This window comes from Tamandua tetradactyla, chromosome 15 (assembly GCF_023851605.1).
Source record: "Tamandua tetradactyla isolate mTamTet1 chromosome 15, mTamTet1.pri, whole genome shotgun sequence".
Taxonomy (NCBI): Eukaryota; Metazoa; Chordata; class Mammalia; order Pilosa; family Myrmecophagidae; genus Tamandua; species Tamandua tetradactyla.
In genome coordinates this window covers 72947038-72969066 of record NC_135341.1, presented here as the reverse complement: position 1 = coordinate 72969066, position 22029 = coordinate 72947038, and the positions used below count along the sequence as shown (strand labels likewise).

The 22029-nt window shown below is 39.5% G+C and overlaps 1 protein-coding gene across 2 annotated transcripts in view; it reads left to right on the top strand.

Moving 5' to 3' along the window:
- BTD (biotinidase) overlaps positions 1-21684 on the top strand; it is a 42329-nt gene extending 20645 nt beyond the window's left edge. For both annotated transcript variants that reach the window (XM_077130082.1, XM_077130083.1), the window contains exons 2-4: positions 13984-14251; positions 19607-19756; positions 20180-21684. In XM_077130082.1, coding sequence (XP_076986197.1) covers positions 13984-14251; positions 19607-19756; positions 20180-21352 — 1591 coding nt within the window. In that variant the 3' untranslated portion in view covers positions 21353-21684. The remainder of the gene's footprint in view (positions 1-13983; positions 14252-19606; positions 19757-20179) is intronic.
- Positions 21685-22029: the final 345 nt, after the last annotated feature.

Sequence of the window (22029 nt, the reverse complement as noted above, 5' to 3'; positions counted from 1 at the left end):
GGATACACATTGAGTGATAAATCTATTTTTTAAAACCAGTAAGGTGATGACTATACAAATCAAGGTAATGGTTATTTGGTCACTTATAGATAAGTGTTACCGAACAAAGGCCGTGGATTCTTCTGCGTGACGTGCTCAATAACCAATTCCTGAGATACCGGAGTTTCAAAAAGAATTTATTACTACACATATAGTAGGAGAGCAGACAGACTAATGGCCCAAAATCTGTCTCCCTGAGTTTAGGGGGTTCATAAACCCTATGATACAACATATACTAAAAGAGGATTTGGAGTCACAGTCATGTGTTTAGTACATGTTGAACATTTTAAATTACTTCTGTTCCTGTGTTTTTTAGTAGAATTGTCTCTTAAAACTGTTGCCTAATCTTGGCTCTTCCTGTCAGAACTGTGTGCATGCTGTAACCTCCTTGCTCACGGCAGTCCAGTTTGCCTGATAACTTCGTCATGTGCTGGGAAAGATTAGAAATGTGTGTGGTGTGTATGATATTAAATTGTGAATTAGTGGGACTTAACGATGTAACAGCTTAACATTTGAAAATAGTGGTACTTGATAACCTTCGTAGGGGAAACTTGCCTCCAAATTTTATGCTGGAAAATCACTGGAATAGTTTTAGAAAAGAATTACAACTGCATGGCTTTTTAGATTTTCGGTACGTACATTAAGAATCGTGTACACGGGCGGGCCACGGTGGCTCAGCAGGTAAGAGTGCTTGCCTGCCAGGCCCAAGGACCCGGGTTCGATTCCTGGTGCCTGCCCATGTTAAAAAAAAAAAGGAATGTGTACAAATTGTTCATAATGTCTGTGTACTCATCTTCAGAACAACCAATAAAATCTCACTATGGAAAAAAAATTATTCATTGAGGTTTTAATGTCACTGACTATAATCTTCACTTATAGAAGTTCTTTTGGGTACTTTTTCAAATGGTGTTATTTAGCCATTTTCATCTGGTTTTATTTAACAGTGCAGGAATACCTCATTTTTTTGCACTTCACTTTATTGTGCTTCACAAGATTTTGTGCTTTTTACAAATTGAAAGTTTTTGGTAACCCATCGAGCCAGTCTGTGGGCATCATTTTCTCAACAATATGTGCTCACACTGTGTCTCTGTGGACACATTTTGGTAATTCTCATAATATCTGAAACTCTCTCACTCTTATTATATCTGTTATAGTGATCTTTGATTAGTGATCTCTGCTGTTACTGCTGTAATCGTTTGGGGGCATCATGCCCACGCCCAACTGAGACTGCGAACTTAATTGATAAATGTTTGTGTATGCTCTGATAGCTCCACTGACTGACCATTCTCTTCTCTCAACCTGCCCTCGGGCCTTCATATTTTCTAGATGCAATGTTAAAATTAGGCCCGTTAGTAACCCTCCAATGACCTCTTAAGTGTTCAAGTGAATGGAAGGGTCTCATATCTCTCACTTTAAATCAAAAGCTGGGTATGATTACGCTTACTGAGGATGGTGTGTTGAAAGCCAAGAGAGGGTCAAAGCTAGGCCTTTTGCACCAGCCAAGTTGTGACTATAAAGGAAGAGTTCTTGAGGAAAATTAAAAGTACTACTCCAGTGAACATATGAATAATAAGAAAGTAAAACAGCCTTGTTGTTGCAATGGAGAAGATATTAGTGGTCTGGATAGATGATCAAGCAACCATAACATGCCTTAAGCTGAAGCCTAATCCAGAGCAAGGCCATAACTCTCTTCAATTCTGTGAAGGCTGAGAGAGGTGAGGAAGCTGCAGAAGAAAAGTTTGAAGCTAACAGGGGTTGGTTCAAAGTTGGTTTAAGGAAAGAACCTGTCTCCGTAACATGAAAGTGCAAGATGTAGTGGCAAGTGCTGATGGAGAAGTTGAAGCAAGTTATTCAAAAGATCTATCATGATACCTTGTTTCCTCGGTATTTTGTGATTTCGAATTGTGCTCATGTTTATGGGGGCTCTAATTGTGGGGCTCCTGAGTGGCCTGGGTTGGAGATTAATTCCTTCAGAAAGGCTGTGGATTGGCTTTTCCAGGCATCTCAGGACTATTAATATCCCAGGACCACTTTGTGCTGATTTCTTGGCTTGGGGTTTCCTTGACCATGTATATAGTATGAAATTGAATCCTGAACCCACGTAAGGAAACAACATTGGTTATGATTTCTCAGGAGATAACTTTTTTCCCAATCATACCTCAACATCAGACATACAAGTTTCTGTGTTAGATAGTTTCTTTTGCATGCGTTTGTTTGTTTTTGTCCATCTTGAAGCAAGGGCATAGCCCTTTGAGGGTCATAGCTATATGCAGATCTCACTCCAATTTCCTCCCTTTTGTGGGCCCAAGATCTTGTCTTCCACCCTGTTTGGCCATTATAATGTAAACCCCTTGGATATCAAGATTGGGAAATACCCCAGCATCAGCCTTACCACTCTCAGTTTCTGCTATTTATATTTCCCATATGGTTTTCACTTATTGTAAAAAACAACAACAAAAAAAAAAAACACTAACATTTAGGAAAACATTTTAAATCCCCATAAAGTAATCTCCCCCATTTTCACTTATTCATGTTTTTTTTCCAGTCTTTGTTCATGTGCATACGTATTTTATTTAGCCATAATCATAGTAAATACAGGCATTTTCATTACATCGTTACTTAGCACTTTCTAACATATTTATCAGAGTCTTCATAATTAACTTTTAGTTTTTGCCTAATATTCCACCTGGGCAATACAGATATTTTTTTCATAATGATCTTCCAATAGGAAGCAATAGGTATTGCTTATTCCAGCATTCATCTATTAGACCTCCAGTTGGCTTCCACTTATTAAACACTAAGCACTTTATATCAGATATTTTTATTTCCAATATTTAGAAGACGATATTGAAAATTAGTTATGTTAAATAGTTAACATAATATTATAAGTAGTAAATATCAGAGCCAGAATTTCAACTCAAATATGTCTAACTTGAAAGCCCACTGTTTTTACCTCCGTGATATGCTATCATTTAAACTAAAACCTTTACTCCTCTTTTGAATGACTTCCTGAGATAAAGTCCCAGAAGTGGAGTGTTTTGTAACTCATAATATGAATTTTCAAATTTATTTTACCAGTAAAACATACCTTTTCATTACTCCTTTACTAGTTTGGCAATATCTTGTTTGTTTTTGTTTTTCCAAAATTAATATTTTTGAATGCTACTAGTTTTGATTTTTATTTTGTGCCATACTTGTAATTCAAAATCTTTGAAAGATTTTTATTTATTTTCTTCTTCTTTAAATCTATTCTTGTTCATTGCCTGTTTACAGATGTTGTTTGGATGTTTATATTTTACATGTAAATTTTCATTTGTCAATCTGTGTTTTTCTTTTATTGCAACTGCTTCAAATTTTAGAAAGCTGTTTAATCAAGTATCTGATATCCAGTTCTAACTTATGCTACTTTTCTTAACAGTCAATATTGGGACCACTATGCACTTAGTGATGCTGAGGCCACCAGGTAGTGATGTTGTATCTGTTACACATTTAATAATTGGAAAAAGCCTTTAGATTGCTAACATTTCTGAGTACATTTTTCCAGAAATATTTGACAGGTGGTTATGATATCATCATATCCTGGTTGTTTCTCTTGAGTTCACAGCTTTCAGGGTTTCATTTCGTACAAGGTAGTTGTTGTGCTGACTCCAATTTGAGTTGGTCCAAAAAGGAAATGAAGGAGAAATTTCCCAAGAGTTTATAAAGCAATTCTTTGCTGATGCACTGAGCTTCATTTCAGAGAATTTGATGTAATTCTTGGAGAATCAAGAAGGTAGAGACCAGCTAGAAACCATAAATATTCAAGAAGAACAGAGTAGCCAGCAGAGCCTCTGCCATTTTTCTCTCCTAGGACTGACTGACAGTGAAAGAAGCCTCTCTGTGCCCTTCCTTGCTGCTTGGTCAAGGTCTCTGGCCACTAGTTTAAAACTTCTTCAGGAATTCATTTTTGACCTCCAAGGTTTTCCTTAACTTTCCTGCAGACCTCAGATTTGCATTTGAGAAGACATCTATTATAGTGCTGCAGAATATCATTGGAAGATTTTTCAGATTATCTAGTCTGCTGTTATTGTCCCTGTTATATTCCTTTAAAATCAGGAACTTTGTTTAAGCAAATGAAAACTAGTAGCAATTTGATTCTACAGTGGTGTTTTTTTATGCTTAAGCAAAGTACTGTATCCTTTAACTGACCTGGATCAAATTGTTTGGGGAAGGCATTTCCCCTCCAGTTTGAATGTTTAAATACTTTGGTGTTCATTTACACTAAGTATGGTGGAAACACTTTGAAATCTTCCCCAGTGATATCAGCCCTATTGAAGAGTAACTTGGGAAATAAAAACAAAATTTCTGCTTATATTTTTCTTTGAAGTCAGGAAAGGATAGAGTCAGAAAACAGGATAGAGATGACTATATCTTCTATTCCAGTTGGCTCTCCAAGTGTGACCCCAGACTAGAACCATCAGTATCATTGTCTTCCAGGAACATGTTAGAAATGCAGATCCTCAGGCCCCATTCCAGACCTTCCTTATAAAAAATCTAGGGCATGGAATTCAGTCATCTCTGTGTTAACAAGCCTTCCAAATGACTGATAGCACACTCAAGTTTGAGAACTGCTGCACTGGTCTAATCACTCAGAATCTCCCTTAAGATTGTCATCTTTGATTTTCTCTTTATTTCTTCTGCAGCTGCACTGAAGATTCCAAGTGGTCTTTGAAAACCTTCAAAGTTTTTTTTACATTTTCTCAGTTCTTCAACATGTGCTAGTTGGGTGGACTTCCTGCCCAGGAAAGCTGGTTTCCATTCTCATTTTAACCACTGTTTTGTCTTCCCCCACCATGAAAATGGAATTTTACTATCTGCTTTCAACCACTTTATGTGACAGTGGTTACACATACACTGTATCACTTTGTACATCCAGTCATATCATATGGAATTAGAACAAGAAGATAATCGCAATAAATTTAGAATTTATGAATATAGAAGATGCAGTAGGTTGTAGGAGCATGGCAAATAAAAAACAGTTCTCATGAACCCCCAAAATCAAATGTTTCTGTAGAAGATATAGATGAAGTGTAAGAAATGAAAGGAGAAGAAAATACTTTCCATTTACTATTTAAGAATCTCACTGCCATTGTACTTAAGGACAAATGCCCACTTGGGTTAATGATACTCAGTTTGTCCACAGGGTGGCAATAGAAAACCTGTAGAACTAGTCTTGTTTGTTCTTTTTTTTGAATACCACATTCAAAAAAACCTTAGTACATTAAACATCAGAAAGAAATTTTATTTGACTTAAATTATGAAGGAAACTTCCCATTTGAGGAAAAGAAGGGTAACTTATTATTTAGGTTACAGTGTCAAGATCCCTTGCTCATTTAGTTTCCTAAAATAAATTATTCTAGTCAATAGGGTAAAAATTGGCCCTGATCCATGGTATAAAGTTACCACATGGCACTCTCTTTTTTGTGAAGAGAATAGTTGGACTTTTAGAAAGTGGATTTACAACATACCGGTTCGATAAAGATTTAGTCACTCTTCCTTGTGAGTTCAGCCTTGAATTTTAATGTCATCATCAGTTGCCACTTTGAGTGGCATTTTAACATTTTTCAACTGAGACATCAAAAATATTATTGGTTGTTGACCAAAAGGGGGAAAGAGTGAAATGAGACAAAGTGTCAATGGCTGAGAGATTCCAGAGTAGAGAGGTAATCCTGGAAGTTACTCTTAAGCATTAAGTAGATATCACCTTGTTATTCAAGATGTAGTGGAGAGGCTGGAGGGAACTGCCTGAAAATGTAGAGCTGTGTTCCAGTAGCCATGTTTCTTGATGATGATTGAATACTGATATAGCCGTCACAGTGTAACTGTGTGATTGTGAAAACCTTGTGTCTGATGCTCCTTTTATCTACCATGTCAACAGATGAGTAGAACATACGGAATAAAAATAAGGAATAGGGGGAACAAGTGTTAAAATAAATTTAGTTTGAAATGCTAGTGATAAATGAAAGTGAGGGGTAAGGGGTATGATGTGTATAATCGGTTTTTTTTTTTTCTGTTATCGTTTTCTCTTTCGGTTGTCTTTTTATTTCTTTTTCTGAATTGATGCAAATGTTCTAAGAAATGATGACTATGCAACTATGTGATGATATTGAGAATTACTGATTATATATGTAGAACGGAATGAAACGTTAATATTTTTGTTTGTTCTTAGTTCTTTTTAACTAATAAATAACTTTTTTAAAAAAAGAGGAAATGTTTTGGAGAATAAGAGATTCAGAGAGAGCAGAACAGAACGACATAGCCATGAGAAGCAGAGTCCACTAGCCAGCAACCTTTGGAGATGAAGATGGAAAACACCTCCTGGGGAGCTTCATGAAACCGTTAGCCAAGAGAGAAAGTTAGCAGATAAGGCTGTGTTCACCATGTGCCCTTCCAGCTGAGAGAGAAGCCCTGTGTTCACCATGTGCCTTCTCACTTGAGAGAGAAACCCTGAACTTCATCAGCCTCTTGAACCAAGGTATCTTACCCTGGATGCCTTTGATTGGACATTTCTATAGACTTGTAATTGGGACATTTTCTAGGCCTTTAAACTGTAAGCTAGCAACTCACTAAATTTCCCCTTTTTAAAAGCAAAAAATATATATATATGTATTATTGGTGAGGATCAAGATGGAAGTGAGAAGCTTCAAAGCTCCACCTCCCTCCCTCCACAACAGTTTTAAACAACCAGCAAGAACTGGCAGAAACATCTTTCTCAAAGCTCGAAGAAACAGTTAAAGGATTTCAGTAACAGGGTGAACACTGAATCAAGAGCAAGACTACTTAAAAGTGGTGGAATTACCTGGCACCTTGACTAGCTCCGTCCAGAGCGAGCCCATGCTCCCAGTGCGGATCCCTGGTCCTGGTTCTGGTGGGAGCAGAGTCACACTTGTGCACAGACTGGGAGCAGGTATGTCTGGCCCAGTCTGGTGTGGGGGCGGCCTGACAGAGTCCCTGTTCCGGAACTTGCCCTGCACGCGGAAAGCCATTGAAGGAGCTCTCTTACAGAGTGCTGTGGGAGAGTAGTTCAGAAGGACTGCTGACTGCTCTCTCTCTCTCTCTCTCTCTGTCTCTACCTGTTAGCTTCAGGCATTCAAAGAAAGCTCTGTCCTAACAAGCTGTATACAAGCTTAAAGAACAGATGCCTCAAAGTCTAAATTCCAGTAGTAACATTAAAATACCAAAATGTCAGGTTTCAACAAAAGATTACAAAATTTACAAAGAAATAGGAAGCAGTGGCCCATGGAAAGAGAAGATTAAAGCATCAGAAATCATCAATGAGTAGGATAATACCCTTTACAGGGACCGGTGAAGGAATAGCTCAGAACTAGCATAATCAGATAACAAGGGACAATTATAAGATTTTCTGGGAAAAGTCCCCTTTGGGATTTCCTTAAATTCAGATTATGTAAATTAGGTCATTATTTTTCCTCCCTATCTAAGAGAATTTAGGCAAGGAATCACAAAATTCAGGGAGTGAGTTTGAACTATTTGGAACTTTTCAGTGTTTTCCTTGGCATTCTGTCAGATATGCATAGAAACATATATGGTGCTGATTCTTAATGACTTTTCGGGTCCCTCAAGTTTTGTTCCACAGGATGTGACATTTCCCCTGCCGTCTTTCCTGCCTCCTTTCCCAGTCATGGGACTGTAATTCTCCCTGACAAGTAAAAAGTGACAAGGTCTTTTCTTAAAAAGAGCAGTAAATCTATATATAAATTTTTAAATGCATATACCTTTCTCTGAAATCATCTTATTAGGAATATCTTAATAATAATCTTTGCATTTTATTGCAAAAGTCATTGTAATAGCAAGGCTAGAAAAGAAATGCAGCCAATTATTAAGATGAATCTTTTAGCAGGATGGGAAAAAGTTCCTGTGTATAAAAATATCCTGTGATTGACAATGTTACCAAAGAAACCTCATGATCAGGATTAGTGTGGGGAACATTTTCATTATGAAATGAAAAGCCGAGGCTTCTGTGGAGCAGTTAAAAGATCAAGGATGTTTACTTAAAAATGTCACTTCAGCAATCTTCTCCCCACCCCATCAGTCGTTTCCTGTCTACTGGATCATTCCTATTGGCATATTGTAAGGACTTCAGCTTTTACTATGTATGAAAAGGGGAGTCACTGGAGGATTTTGAGCAGAGAGGTGTCAGATCTGATACATGCTATAAATGGAGCTCCTCCTGCTTCTCTAGTGAGACTAGAATGTCAGAGGACAACTGTAAGGAAGCTTGTACAATAACTCAGTGAGAGATGTTGGTACCTTGGACCACCATGGAGGTGGGGAGGTGGTAAGTAATAGTGGATATCGGGATATTTTTGAAGATAGAGCCACTCACCAGCATTCACTAATTCACCAGTGCATATGGGAAATGCGAGAGACATGATGAGTCAAGAGGATGGCATCAGGTTTTGTGGTCTGAGCAACTAGAAACATGGAGCTGGAAGGAACGTTGGATTTTCTGAGATGCCAAAGACCACAGGAAAAAAGTTTTACATGTGTTAAGTTGAAATCTAAGTAGAGATGGTGAGTAAACAATTGGATACTTGAGTCTGGAATTCAGGATGAAAATCCAGGCTAGGGATGTAAATTTGGAGTCATCAGCACAGAGATCATATTTAATGCCAGAGAACTTGGTGAAATCACTAAGAGTGGGTGAGCAGTGAGAAAAGAAGTGTGTAAAGACTGTAATTAGGAAGTCTAGTGTTTAGAGATCAGGGTATTAAGAAAGAACCAGCAGAGGTGAATGAGAAGGAATGGCGGTTGAGGTAGGAAGAAAACTAGGAGTGGCCTAGAAATCAAGTGAAGAAAGTTTTTTAAGGATAAAAAGGAGTGATTGGCTATGTCAAATGCTGCTTATAGGAGAAGTGAGATTAGCAATATGGATTTAGCAACATGGAGGTCACTGAGGATTTGACAAAAAGTAGTTTCTGGGGAGCAATGGGAGTGAAAACCAGTCTAGAGTAGGTTCCAGAGAGAGTGGGAAAAGAGGAATTGGAGGCAGTGTGTATAGGCAACTCTTTCAAGTTCTGCTGTAGAGAGAGCAGACAAATGGGTGGTACTTGGGAGTGGTGGTGTCAAAAGAGGTCTTTTGGGGGGGGGGGGCAGGCTCCAGGAATTGAACCCGGGTCTCTGGCATGGCAAGCGAGAACTTTGCCACTGAGCCACCATTGCACCACCCAAGAAGTCTTTTTTTTAATTAAACTTTTTTACTTTGAGATAACTGTAGATTTCCATGCATTTGTAAGAATTAATACAGAGAGAGCACATGTTCCTTTTATCCACTTTTTAATCATTTTAACCATTTGAAGTATATAATTCTATGACATTTAAGTTCACTGATGATCACCAATTTTAATTTTATCTGTTTGATAATTTGCTGTGACATCTCATTGGGATTTTAATTTGCATTTTTCTGATGGCTACTGATGTTGAATATCTTCTTATTTTTTGAATATCTTAATTTGCCATTGTCAACCTAGAAACAACAAACTAAGCCTACAGGCAATAAAGGCATTTATTTGGGTTCTTAGAATTGCATTTTCTGGAGGACAGATTCAGGTAACAGCCCAAATTGTATCCTCTTGGCATTTCCAGGCAAGGGTTTTTAAAGGAAAAGAAGATTCCTTCAGGTTAGATAGTTAATTGAGTTCTGTATTTGGTGGTTTGTTTGTATCTTTGTGGGTGTCTGGAGGTCCTTAGAGGTTTTTTATTTGTTTGTTTTAAATATTTTTATTGAGATACCTTCACACACCATACAGTCCATCCAAAATATGCAATCAGTGGCTCACAATATCATCACATAGTTGTGTATTCATGGTCATGATCATTTGTATAGCATTTACATCACTTCAGAAAAAGAAATAAAAAACAAACAAACGAAAAAACATATACATCCCATACTCCTTACCCCTCCCTCTCATTGACTACCGGTATTTTTATTTTTTACCCCTTATCCCCCCCCATTATTATTATTTTTTTGTCCTTATTTTTTACTCATCTGTCCATACCAGTGATAAAGGGAGCATCACACACAAGGTTTTCACAATCATACAGTTACATTGTAAAAGCTATATAGTTATACAACTGTCTTTAGGAATCAGGGCTACTGGAACACAGCTCAACAGTTTCAGGTACTTCCTTCCACCCACTCCAGTATACCATAAACTAAAAGGGATATTTATGTAATGCATAAGAATAACCTCCAGGATAACCTCTTAACTCTACTTGAGAAACTTTATTTTGTCTTATTTCTCTCTTCTCCCTTTTGGTCAAGAAGGCTTTCTCAATCCCATGATGCCAGGTCCTGGTTCATCCCCAGGAGTTCTGTCCCACACTGCCAGGGAGACCCTGGGAGTCATGTCCCACGTGGTGGTGGTGGTGGTGGGGTCAGTGGTCCTTAGGATTTTGAGGAACACTTGGCTTGAGGCTTTGCATCCTTTGGCAGTTTGTGATATCTGGCTGAAACCTACCAAAGATTAACATCCAGAATGACCTCCTGATTCCATTTTAAAACCCTTAGCCATAGAAATTCTAGTTTGTTTTATTTCTTTTAACAGCATCTTTATATCCTCTTAGGTGAAATGCCTGTTTAAGTTTTTTGCACAACAGTAAAACATTCTAGATATTAATCTGTTGTTGGATATGTGATTTGCAAATATCTTCTCCCAGACTGTAACTTGCCTTTTCAAGAGAGTACTATTTTAAAATGTGAAAAATATGCAGCATATTTTACTGCTGTATCCTGGTGCCAACACCCATGCTTGGCTTTCACCTGTTGGACGGATGTGTGGAGTGAGCACGGTCCTGGCTCTGCTGTCTACCGCTGGTGGGTTCAAGGCACCTCATTTAACTTATGGGCTTAGCTTCCTCCTCTGTAAAAGGGGCTGATCACCCTTCTCGGAGGGTTGTGGTGAAGAGAAGGTAGAGCATATGGAACAGCGGATGGAAGCACCTTGTAGCCAACCACATGCGGTTTAGTCTCTTGTGTCAAATGCCCTCCAAGGGAAGAGAGTGTGTTGTGACCTTTTCATGCTGGGCGCGCACATTGCTATTTCACCATTTTCTTTATGCTCCCAGTTCCTGACGAGCTCTCAAGATGAATCAGTTGCTGGAGTTTCAAGAACCCCTAGACTTCCAGAACCCCTTGTTCCTGGGTGGCCCCCAACCATAGTCCACTTGTATATAATATCATAAGTCAGCTCCTGGTAAGCATGGAGAACTGTCTGGGCTTGGCTTGGCACTTCTGGTCCTGCCACTTGACAGAGTAAGCACTCCGCATTTGCTGACTGCTGTGCCCTTCTTCACAGTCACTGCCTAAGGGCTCTGTTTCGTTTGTCCTGAAATGGTGATTGTGGTGCCAAAGAAAGAAAGAAATTCAGCCTTTGAAAGTTTGGTTCAACTTCCACTATTTTGGAAAGGCACACTGTTGACCCTGTTTTTATTGTAATTATTCATTCTGTCCTACCTCATTAAGCTTGCATTCTTTTGAGCATGAATACTGATGTGGGACAAAAGCAATAGGTGCTTTGCCTGATGCGCATAACAGGGGTTTCAAAGAGGGAAAGAGTTTAGTGCTACCCTCAAAGCTGGAAATCGGATGGCCTATTGGTCCAAAAAACCGTCTCCCCAAGTCTGAGCTTAGGGTTTTTATGGATTCAAACAAGAGGGAATGGAGTTGTTACCATTACAGTAGTAAACATAAACAGGGCTGAGATGATGCCAGAGTAACCATTACAATAGTAAGTATAAATAAGTATGAGACTAGTTGAGTTTCATTAATTTCAGGTATTAACTTCTACTTAGTCTACGATAAAAAGAAAAACATCTATGTAATGATTCTGTGATCAAAATCATTTGTTAATCTTAACTTCTCAATTATAAAACCTGCTTGAATCTGTGTAACCTTTTATTATCGACCTACCTTTGTTCACACACAGATGATTGCACTTTACAGCTCTTCTACCAGGCTCCTTTTATAAATAGTAAAAGTTTTATTCCCAAGATAGAAATAAATGCGGTATCTTGCTGGTTTTGAAGTTTCCTTATTTTGCTGGATTACAATTTCCTTAAACACATGTCCTGTGTTCCCAAACCTGTGGTATTCAGTGCTTCATGGAGTGATGGGGTAGCATCACCTTCAGCCCCAGGAACTCCTGATCCGCCTCCACCAGGGACTTGTTCATATGCCCCAACCTGTTTCCCTACGTGTCAGTGAAGCCATTGCTTTATTCTTAGAAAGGTTGTGAATACGACTTTGAAGATGAAAGTTCTCCCTGAAAGCCACTCTCCAGTATCATCATTATGAAATCAGAGATTGAATGTAAAATAAATTTTTGAGATAGTTAAAAGTATTTTTTGCTTGTCTTCAGAGGCAAAATTCAGATAAGAAAGCTTGTCAGTTATACTTTTGTTTCTACTGGAAATCTCATGACACTTACTCAAAGGCCTGTTGTTCATATCTTAAAGCGTTGTTTACAGTATCCCACATGAATGGCAACAAATCCTGGGGGCTGTTATTTGGATGGTATTTATTTCCCTGGGGAAAGAAGTAACAGTTTGAGATGGAACAGGGGTTGGGCTAAGAGAAAGCTGCTCATTCTGAGAAGTATTAATTTTGCAAGGATTCTGAATGAGCATCTCTAATCTTTATTCTATTGCTGAAAATAATGATGGTTACTTTTGTTTCTGAAATTATTCACAGAAAAATAAAAAGGAGTATGTGACCTGTGGAGTTTGGTTGTGAAATGAAAGCACATAGGAGTGATGAAGTGAGACTTGTACAATGTGTTATTTTCTTTTTAAAGGACAGCCATATGACTCATCAATTTGTCTGTGTTATCTTGATGTTTAATCCACATTCCTGAGTGGTTGGCCCAGTCAGTTCCTCAGCCCTAGCCCATTTCTGTAGAACAAGCAGCCTGGCTTTGCTGCACCAGATCTGGTAAATCTGTGTGTTGGAGGAGGGAGCTTCAATGGGGAGGCCAGGCTGATATTCTGTAACATGTATCTATTAGAGATAAAAAATTCCTATTCTTGAAAAAAAAAAAGGCAAATACAGAGTGTCATTGTAGTGACATTATAACTTGTGGTAGGAGCTACAAAGCTGAGTTTACTTTCTAGAAAATTGCATTTTCTCATTGCAAAAGGATTTTATTACCCAACAATTATGCTTTTGAACAAGAGTTTTGGAGTGACAAAAGGTGAGAAAGCAATGATGTGAAAATGGCGCATTTTCAGGTTCAAGGAAGAAAAACAAAAGTCGTGCTTTGATTGGAAACCTTTCTGCCTATCCACAACCATTAAGTAGAAATCAGCAGTTTCTCTGTACCAAATAAAGAATGTTGTGCTGAGGAGGAGACTTGGCTTTTATTTTCATGATTAACTACAGAAATGTAAGGAAATTTTAACCTCATCAGGTTTTCATGGCTAGGAAAGCCACGCTGTATTATTAAGATCACAAAATCTAATCATAGCTGGTATAGATCCGTCTTATTGTTTGTGCATGTAGAGGGCAAGGGGCAGAGGGTGGAATATGTTGCAGAATTATGTAAAATGTGAGAAAATTATTATTGCTTAATAAAAGCAAGTAGTGACACACTGCAGTCTTGCTGAACCCTGGGTAAGAAAATCGTGGCAAACTTTGAGTCTGTTTTGGAAATGTCCTAAAACCAGACTGTTAACACAGTAAGCTGTTTTAAACGTAGCTTGCTATGTGTTTGGTGAGAAACACATACCCTTTTATTAGGACTGTGAAACAAACTCTTTGAGTTGCAGTATCAGTGTAAACTCACTGTGGGTGAGTTTAATTGCTTGGATTAATAAATCACAGCTGCAAATTTTATGTTCTTGGCAGAATTCTTTATTCAGCTGTTTTCCCCTTGCCCCATTACGTTTTAGATTTATGGTCTGCATTATGTCTGGAGCCAGCAGCAGTAAGCTTGCTCTGTTCCTCTGTGGCTGCTTCGTGGTTGCCCTGGGAGCCCACGGCAGGGAGCACTCAGGGCTTGAACATCTCGTGGCTGAGCACTACATGGCTGCCGTCTATGAGCATGAGTCCATCCTGAGTCCGAACCCTCTGGCTCTCGCCACTCGCGAGCAGGCCTTGGAGCTAATGAACCAGAACCTCGACATCTATGAAGAGCAAGTGATGAATGCAGCCCAGAAGGCAAGAAATGCCCCTCCCTTGTAACCTGAGTTTATCGCATAGAACAGAGCAAACCACTCTTTCACTCTTGATCAATTTGTAGATAACCCCAGGCTTCCTAAAACCCCTCTAGGAAGTCGTCCAGCTGGTAACCTGAATTGAAGTAGTCAGTTGACTAGAGTCTTGCCACTCAGAGACTTGTTCTTGGACCAGCAGCATCTGGGAGCTTGTTAGAAAGGCAAAATCTCAGGTCCCACCCCAGATCTGCTGGATCATAATTTACATTTTAGCCAGATCCCCAGCTAGTGTGTTTGCATTTCAAGTTGAGAAGCCATGGATGGGCTGGATACTGGGTTTCAAATGTGGCTGTGCATAGGCATCATGTAAACAGTATGAGTACTTGGGCCCTGCCCAGAGATTTTGTTTTGTAATTGGTCTGGGGTATGGCTTAGACACTGAGATAATTTAAAGCTCCCCAGGAGATTCTAATGTGAAGAAAAATTTGAAAACCACTGGATATTTTGGCATCTCACCGTCTCTGAGGCATTCAAAGCATAACTGAAATGGTAAGAACTGCGGTTTGCTGCCTTCAGATTATTTGGGGCTCATATCTGCTTCCTGTGCTAGGCTCTGAAGAGTCTGAGACAGAACCGAGCCCAACCAGACAAAGCAAAGGTTGGTGCCAGCCCTGTGAAGGCTTCCTGCTTGGCACACAGTTCCCATTCCTGCCAGGAAGGGTGGGAATGAAGGAGAAGGAAACATCAGTGCCACATATTACTGTAAGAAAATGCCCTGTGAAATAGCAAATACAATGTTCTTCTGGCAAACCCGTAGTCAAAGGGAAGTTTGGGCTTTAACCCTGGTGGTGGGATGACCATACTTGACTCCTTGAGTAAGCCCTGTTCTGCCATGACAGGAAGTAAGCTTAATGTGAGCAAAACTTACCATGATATCTGTGAATTTAAGGGGCAGAATTGGTCATGTTAGCAGGTCCTGCCACAAACAGCCCCTGTCTCTGATCAGGATAGTTAGGGTTTTCTGGACAGCTCTACTTACTGCAAGATTTTAAAATTTCAGTTTATAAGAAACACCCACAAACATACACACACACACAGCTGATGTTAGGAGGGAGCTTAGAGACATGGTCCAGCTTCTAATGGTGGAACTCCTCTCTCTTATCCCCAGTCTGAGGTGTCCAGCTTCTTCTTGAACTCATGGTTCATTCTTTCCAGTTGAGAACAGGGGAACTTCTGGAAAATTCTTCCTTCCAATGAGCAGCAGTTGGCCGTCCTATAGCTGTCCACCCATTGTTTTGTCCTATGACAAAACAGAACAGACCGAGTCCCTTTACCAGGGGTGCACCATCTTTCCCACACTTGAGGACAGCTGACATGGTTCTCCAAGGCGTCTCTCCAGGTTATTTGTCCCTGTCCCTTCTGGAGCTCCTTAGGTGATGCAATTTCCAGTCAAGACTTTCCAGGTTATTTACAAACCTGGAACTGTACACAGTTGTCTTGTTTCAGTCTGATAAGGGCAGGATGGGAGAGAGTTCTCAGCTCTCTCATTCTAGAAACTCTCCCCAAGAGACTTGTGATAGCCACATCTCATGTAGATTTATAAAATACCTGCTATTGACTAAAACTTCTGAACCTTTGTCACACACACAGACACACATGCCACCATTGCCATCCTGTACTAACAAAGTTCATTTATTTAATCTGAGAGCAAGACTTCACATTTATGCTGTTAAATTTCATCATTCCAGCCTGTTGGACTATATGGGGATCTTCACTGACATCCAGCATATCAGTTACCTCCGTGTTATTTACACACTTGATATACACCTCATTTATTCCTATGCTGAAGTTAGTGTAAAAAATTCCCAGCTGTGCCCTTAGTCCTCCAAATGACAGGGATCCACTTGAGAGCATTCTGTGGATATGTGCTCAGAGAATATTAATTAAAATATATATATATTTTGTTATTGATAAATCTTCACAAATATACATTCCATACATGGTGTACAATCAGTAGCTCGCAATATCATCACATGGTTGTATATTTATCACCATGATCATTTTTGGAACATTTGCATCACTACAGAAAAAGAAAAAAGAAAAAACTCAAACATAATAGCCCTTTCCCCTCCCTCTCATTAACCACTAGTATTTCCATCGACCCAATTTATTTTACCCTTTGTCCCCCTATTACTTATTCTTTTGTCCTTATTTTTTTATTCACCTGTCCATTACCTGGATAGGACAGATGGGAGCAACAACACAAGGTTTTCACAATCCCACAATCACATTGTAAAAGTTATATCTTTATACACTCATGTTCAAGATCAAAGCTATTGCACACAGTTCAACAGTTTCAGGTACTTCTCTCCAGCCACTCCAATACACCATAAACTGAAAAGGGATGTCTATATAATGCATAATAATAACCTCCAAGATAACCTCTTGACTCTGTATGAAATCTCTCAGCCACTGAAACTTTATTTTGTCTCGTTTATCTCTTCCCCCTTTTGGTCAAGAAGGCTTTCTCAATCCCATGATACCAGGTCCCGGGTCAGCTCAGGATTTCTGTCCCACGTTGCCAGGGAGATTTATGTCCCTGAAAGTCATGTCCCATGTGGCGGGGAGGGCAGTGAGTTTGCCTGCCAAGTTGGCTTAGAGATAGAGGCCACAGCTGAGCAACAAAAGATGTTCTCCGGGGGTGACTCTTAGGCATCATTTTAAGTTGGCTTAGCCTGTTTTTTTTTTTTTTTTTTTTTTTTAAGGAATAAACTTCACAGGGGCAAACCCCAAGACTTAGGGCTTGGCCTATTGATTTGGTTGACCCCACTGCTTACAAGAATATCAGAAATTCTCCACATGGGGAAATTAAATATTTCCTCCTTTCTCCCCAGTTCCCCAAGGGGACCTTGCAAATACTTCTTTATTCACCGCCCAAATTACTCTGAGATATATCGTGACACCACACTGAACTGGACAAACCAACAAAATCTCACACCCTATTCAAGATTCCATTTACTTGTGGTGTTCAAGTAAATTGATCATACAACTTAAATTAGGTAATGCCCTACCCAAAATATAAATTTTGCACCAAAAAACATCTGTCCCTTTAGTCTCATACAGAAGTTGAAGTTTGAGAATATGGAAGATATCATCCTTTTTACCCTGTTTATCTGATTTACTTAGTCCTATCCAGATCAGCTTCCTTCATGTCACTACTCAAAGTCTGATCACTTTTTCAGCTTTTTAAACAGTTCCTGTAGGGGGTACTGCTGACTCTCATAGCTTCAGTGCTCTGAGTCTCAGGGGTCACATAAATACCTGAAGTTTCTGAGGGGAATATTAATTTTAATATTAATATAATATTATGCATAACTCAAATGTTATTGTTCATAAGAAATCATTCAGTGCCCACAGTTTTGTTTTGATTTTTAAAAAGGATATGTTTATCCAAATATAACTTTCAAAAAGTCAAAGACATGATTGTCTTACAAATATAGAATGAGCATTTGCCAAAGCTTTTATTTAACTCATTAATTAATGAGGGAGCCACTAAGATGGAGAGCTGGTTCAAAGGAGAATTTAAGGAATGGAAGCGTGTGTGTGAGTTAAATAAATGCTGAAATGAATTTGCTAATAGATAGACAGCTGGATAATGTCCTCTGGGATAATAAATTGTAATCCGTGGGGTGAGCTTTTACTAAATAATGACGTCAAACAGTGCATTCTCCTGATAATTAAATATCCCTGAGTGATCCAGTTAAACAGTACCCCAGTATAATTTTGAAAGGGGATACATTCATCTCCTTGCTTTATTTCCAAGTTTACAATATTTTTTCTTTATATATTCATTGTTAAGTTTAAAATGAGATGTCCAATCTCATACTCTGCTGGAGGAAGTGTGCATTGGTATAACCTTTCTGGAAAGCTATTTGGCAATGTGCGTTAAGAACTTAGTTTTTCATTCCCTTTGACCTGTAGTACCCTTTATAAGACTTTATTCAGAAGAAATAATCATATTTGATCAAAGATATGTGTACACTCAATAAATGTTTTGAGCACCCATATGCAAATGATCACCACAGTGTTCTTTATATTACAAAAAACTGGGAATAATTCCAATGTCAAACAATAGAGGATAAAGTACATCATTTTAAATGTAATGCAGTCATCACAAATGATATTTTTGAAGGTTCTTGATATCCTATGTAGTAAGAAAAGTGAAGATGCAAAACCCTGTATTTATTATCTCAATTATACACACATACACACACAGAATAATAACAAAGAGCCAAAATATTAACAATAAATGTCTGTGTTATAGAATCATGAATTCTTACCTCGTTCATATTGTTCTCCAAATTTTCTACAAGGTTTTGACCATTTTATAGCCAAACCAAAAAAATGTATAATTAAAAACTTTGCAGTGTATTTCAGAAAGAAATGACTCAAACTGCCTGCTGTTTTAGATTATTCGTGCCTTCGCTGCCTTCTACTCCACATTCCACATCAGGGCCAGTGCTCCAGGCTTGACATTTTAAGCCCTGTAAATGGAGATCAGCAGAAGAATGAGGCCCTGGCGCAGAAACTGAGTGCTTCCCTGTGGTTTGGATTTCCTTCGGTTGCTGCTGACGTCACAGGGAGCCCCGGGCTGTCCCAGCCGGGGAGCCCAGGGTGTGGGAAAGGGCCTTAAGGGTGGTCAGAGTTCTAAAAGAACCCTCCTAATTCCCAGATTGGAAAATGTAATTTAGAGTGAATTCTTGTTCTACCCTGAAATCAACACATTTAATTTCTTGACTAGCCCTGTGGGTCCCAACCTTGGCTGTGCCTCTAGGCACTTTGAAACAACCACTGTTGCCAGGACCTCACCCACAATCAATTAAATCAGACTTTTTTAACTGTGGGGCCCTGGCATCAGTATTCTTTCAGAAGTTCCCATCTGATTCTGCTGCACAATGAAGATTGAGAACCACTGGACTGGAAGAGATGCCATATTTGTTAATGGCCTCAATACACAAGGCCCTTTATAACCCACCTCATCTCCCATTGCACCACCAAGAACTCCAAACCTGTCCTCACAGTTCACTTGGTAAACTCCTCCCTTCAACAAAGCTCACACATTCTCTCCTTTTCTGACATCTCCCCAGGCAAAGGTAGTGAGTGTTGCAAGAGGACTTTGTCTCTGTTCCCTCAGAATTAGGCCAAGTGAAACATCTTCCCTAAGATGAGAGTCCAGCCACCATCTTTGTACTTCTGGCTGAATGATTGTCATATGAATTTAGGAAAGAATGAACAAATGAATGGAGTGGTATTTCCTATCATCTAATTATAGATTGTACATTGATGTTTTGACTCACAGGGTGCACAGATTATAGTGTTTCCAGAAGATGGCATTCATGGTTTCAATTTTACAAGAACATCCATTTACCCATTTTTGGACTTCATGCCATCTCCCCAGTTGGTGAAGTGGAACCCATGCCTAGAGCCCCACCGTTTCAATGACACAGAGGTGGGTAAAGATTCCAAGTTTCCTCAGTGGACAGAGGGCATGGGGAGATGAATCAAGCAGGGACCAAAAGTCAAGACTGAAAGGAGAAAATAGGATCCTAAAAATCAAACCCAAATCCATGTACTACGCATTCATTCAATTAAGGAATGTCTGGTATTACACAGGCATTTATTCATCTATGGAACTTTATGTTTATAAATTATTAAAGAAATACATGACTCTATATTTATAAAGAACAAACCACAAGTGAAAAAGTAGAAGCCTGTTGTTTAGTTTCCTAGTTGCTACACAAAACCTACACTTAGTAACTTATAGTAGCTGTTTATATTTCATGGAAACAATACAGGAACTTCTTCATTAAACAATATAAGGCAAAAGGCAGGATTTTCAAAAGTCCATTTATTTATACCTCTTTATCTCTAGGTCCTCCAGCGCTTGAGTTGTATGGCCATCAAGGGAGAGATGTTTCTGGTAGCCAATCTTGGAACAAAGCAGCCTTGTTACAACAGTGACCCACGGTGCCCTAACGATGGGAGATACCAGTTTAACACCAATGTTGTGTTCAGCGAGAATGGAACCCTTGTTGACCGCTACCGCAAGCACAACCTCTACTTTGAGGCAGCTTTTGATGTCCCTCTCGAGGTGGATCACATCACCTTCGATACCCCCTTTGCTGGCAAGTTTGGCATTTTCACTTGCTTTGACATACTGTTCTTTGACCCTACCATCAGACTCCTCAGAGACTTTGATGTTAAACATATTGTATATCCAACTGCCTGGATGAACCAGCTTCCACTCTTGGCAGCCATTCAGATCCAACAAGCTTTAGCCATTGCCTTTGGCATCAATGTGCTGGCAGCTAATGTCCACCACCCATCTCTGGGGATGACAGGGAGTGGCATACACACCCCTCAGAAGTCATTTTGGTACCATGATATGGAAAACCCCCAAGGTCACCTTATAATTGCCCAGATAGCCAAAAATCCACTAGGTCTCATTGCTACAGAGAATGCAACAGGTAAAATGGATCCTTCCCATAGTAAGTTTTTAAAAATCTTGGCAGGTGATCCATACTGTGAGAAGGACGCACAAGAAGTCCATTGTGAAGAAGCCACCAAATGGAATATGGACACTCTTCCCATATTTTACTCTGAGATGATGTATGACAATTTCACGCTGGTCCCTGTATGGGGAAAGGAAGGCTATCTCCATGTCTGTGCAAAAGGCCTCTGTTGTTATTTACTCTACCAGAGGCCTGAAGTGTCCAGAGAGCTCTATGCCCTGGGTGTCTTTGATGGCCTTCACACAGTGCATGGCACTTACTACATTCAGGTTTGTGCCCTGGTCAAGTGTGGGGGTCTTGGCTTTGACACCTGTGGGCAAGAGATCACAGAGGCCGCAGGAATATTTGAATTTCACCTGTGGGGGAACTTTAGTACTTCCTATATCTTTCCTCTACTTCTGACTTCAGGGATGACCCTGGAAGCCCCTGGGCAGCTTGGCTGGGAGAATGACCACTATTTCCTGAGGAAAAGTGGACTGTCGTCTGGCCTAGTGACAGCGGCTCTCTATGGGCGGCTGTATGAGAGGGACTAAGCAGTGTGGTTGGTGAGGTGGGCTGCGGCAGCCATGTGACAAGCCCCGTACTTCCACAGGTCAGAGATCACAAAGGCTGAGACCACCTCTCTGCCCAAAAGGCACTGCCCATTTCTAGGGCAGCAGGTCCTACCCGGAACCATGAGAAGAAGTAGGAGAGACAGATTCTCTCCCTCCATGTCTCTTCCTCTTAAACATTGATTATTGGGACATTTTCTGGTGTTCTCTAGTACATTTTCCTTTTTCAAGCCACAGCTTTGTCCAGCATATCATTCAGTACACAATGGATTTTAAAAGCTAAAACAAAAATAAATACCATTTTTTATATAACATATCCAGTTTTTTTTCTTTCTTGGTGATTAAGTGACACCCAGGAAGTGTAAGTACTTCATAAGCCTTAAGATTCTCTAAGGTAAGAAACAAACTCTCAAAGCTAAAGCTGTATTAGAAATGGCTGCATGATCAACGAGAACACTGTCCTGATGAAAAGGCAGTGCCAGAGCAACCAGCAACATCAGATGCGTAAAACTTGAAGCCACTTTTAAAAATAGAAATTTTTCTAACATCTGCCTTTCCGTCTGTAAATAGAATGTGTCAGGCAGGACTTGGAATTACTGGAAAGAAAATGCAGTACCCTAGAAAGAGAGGGGAGGCAGCAATGGGAAGGTATCCATAAT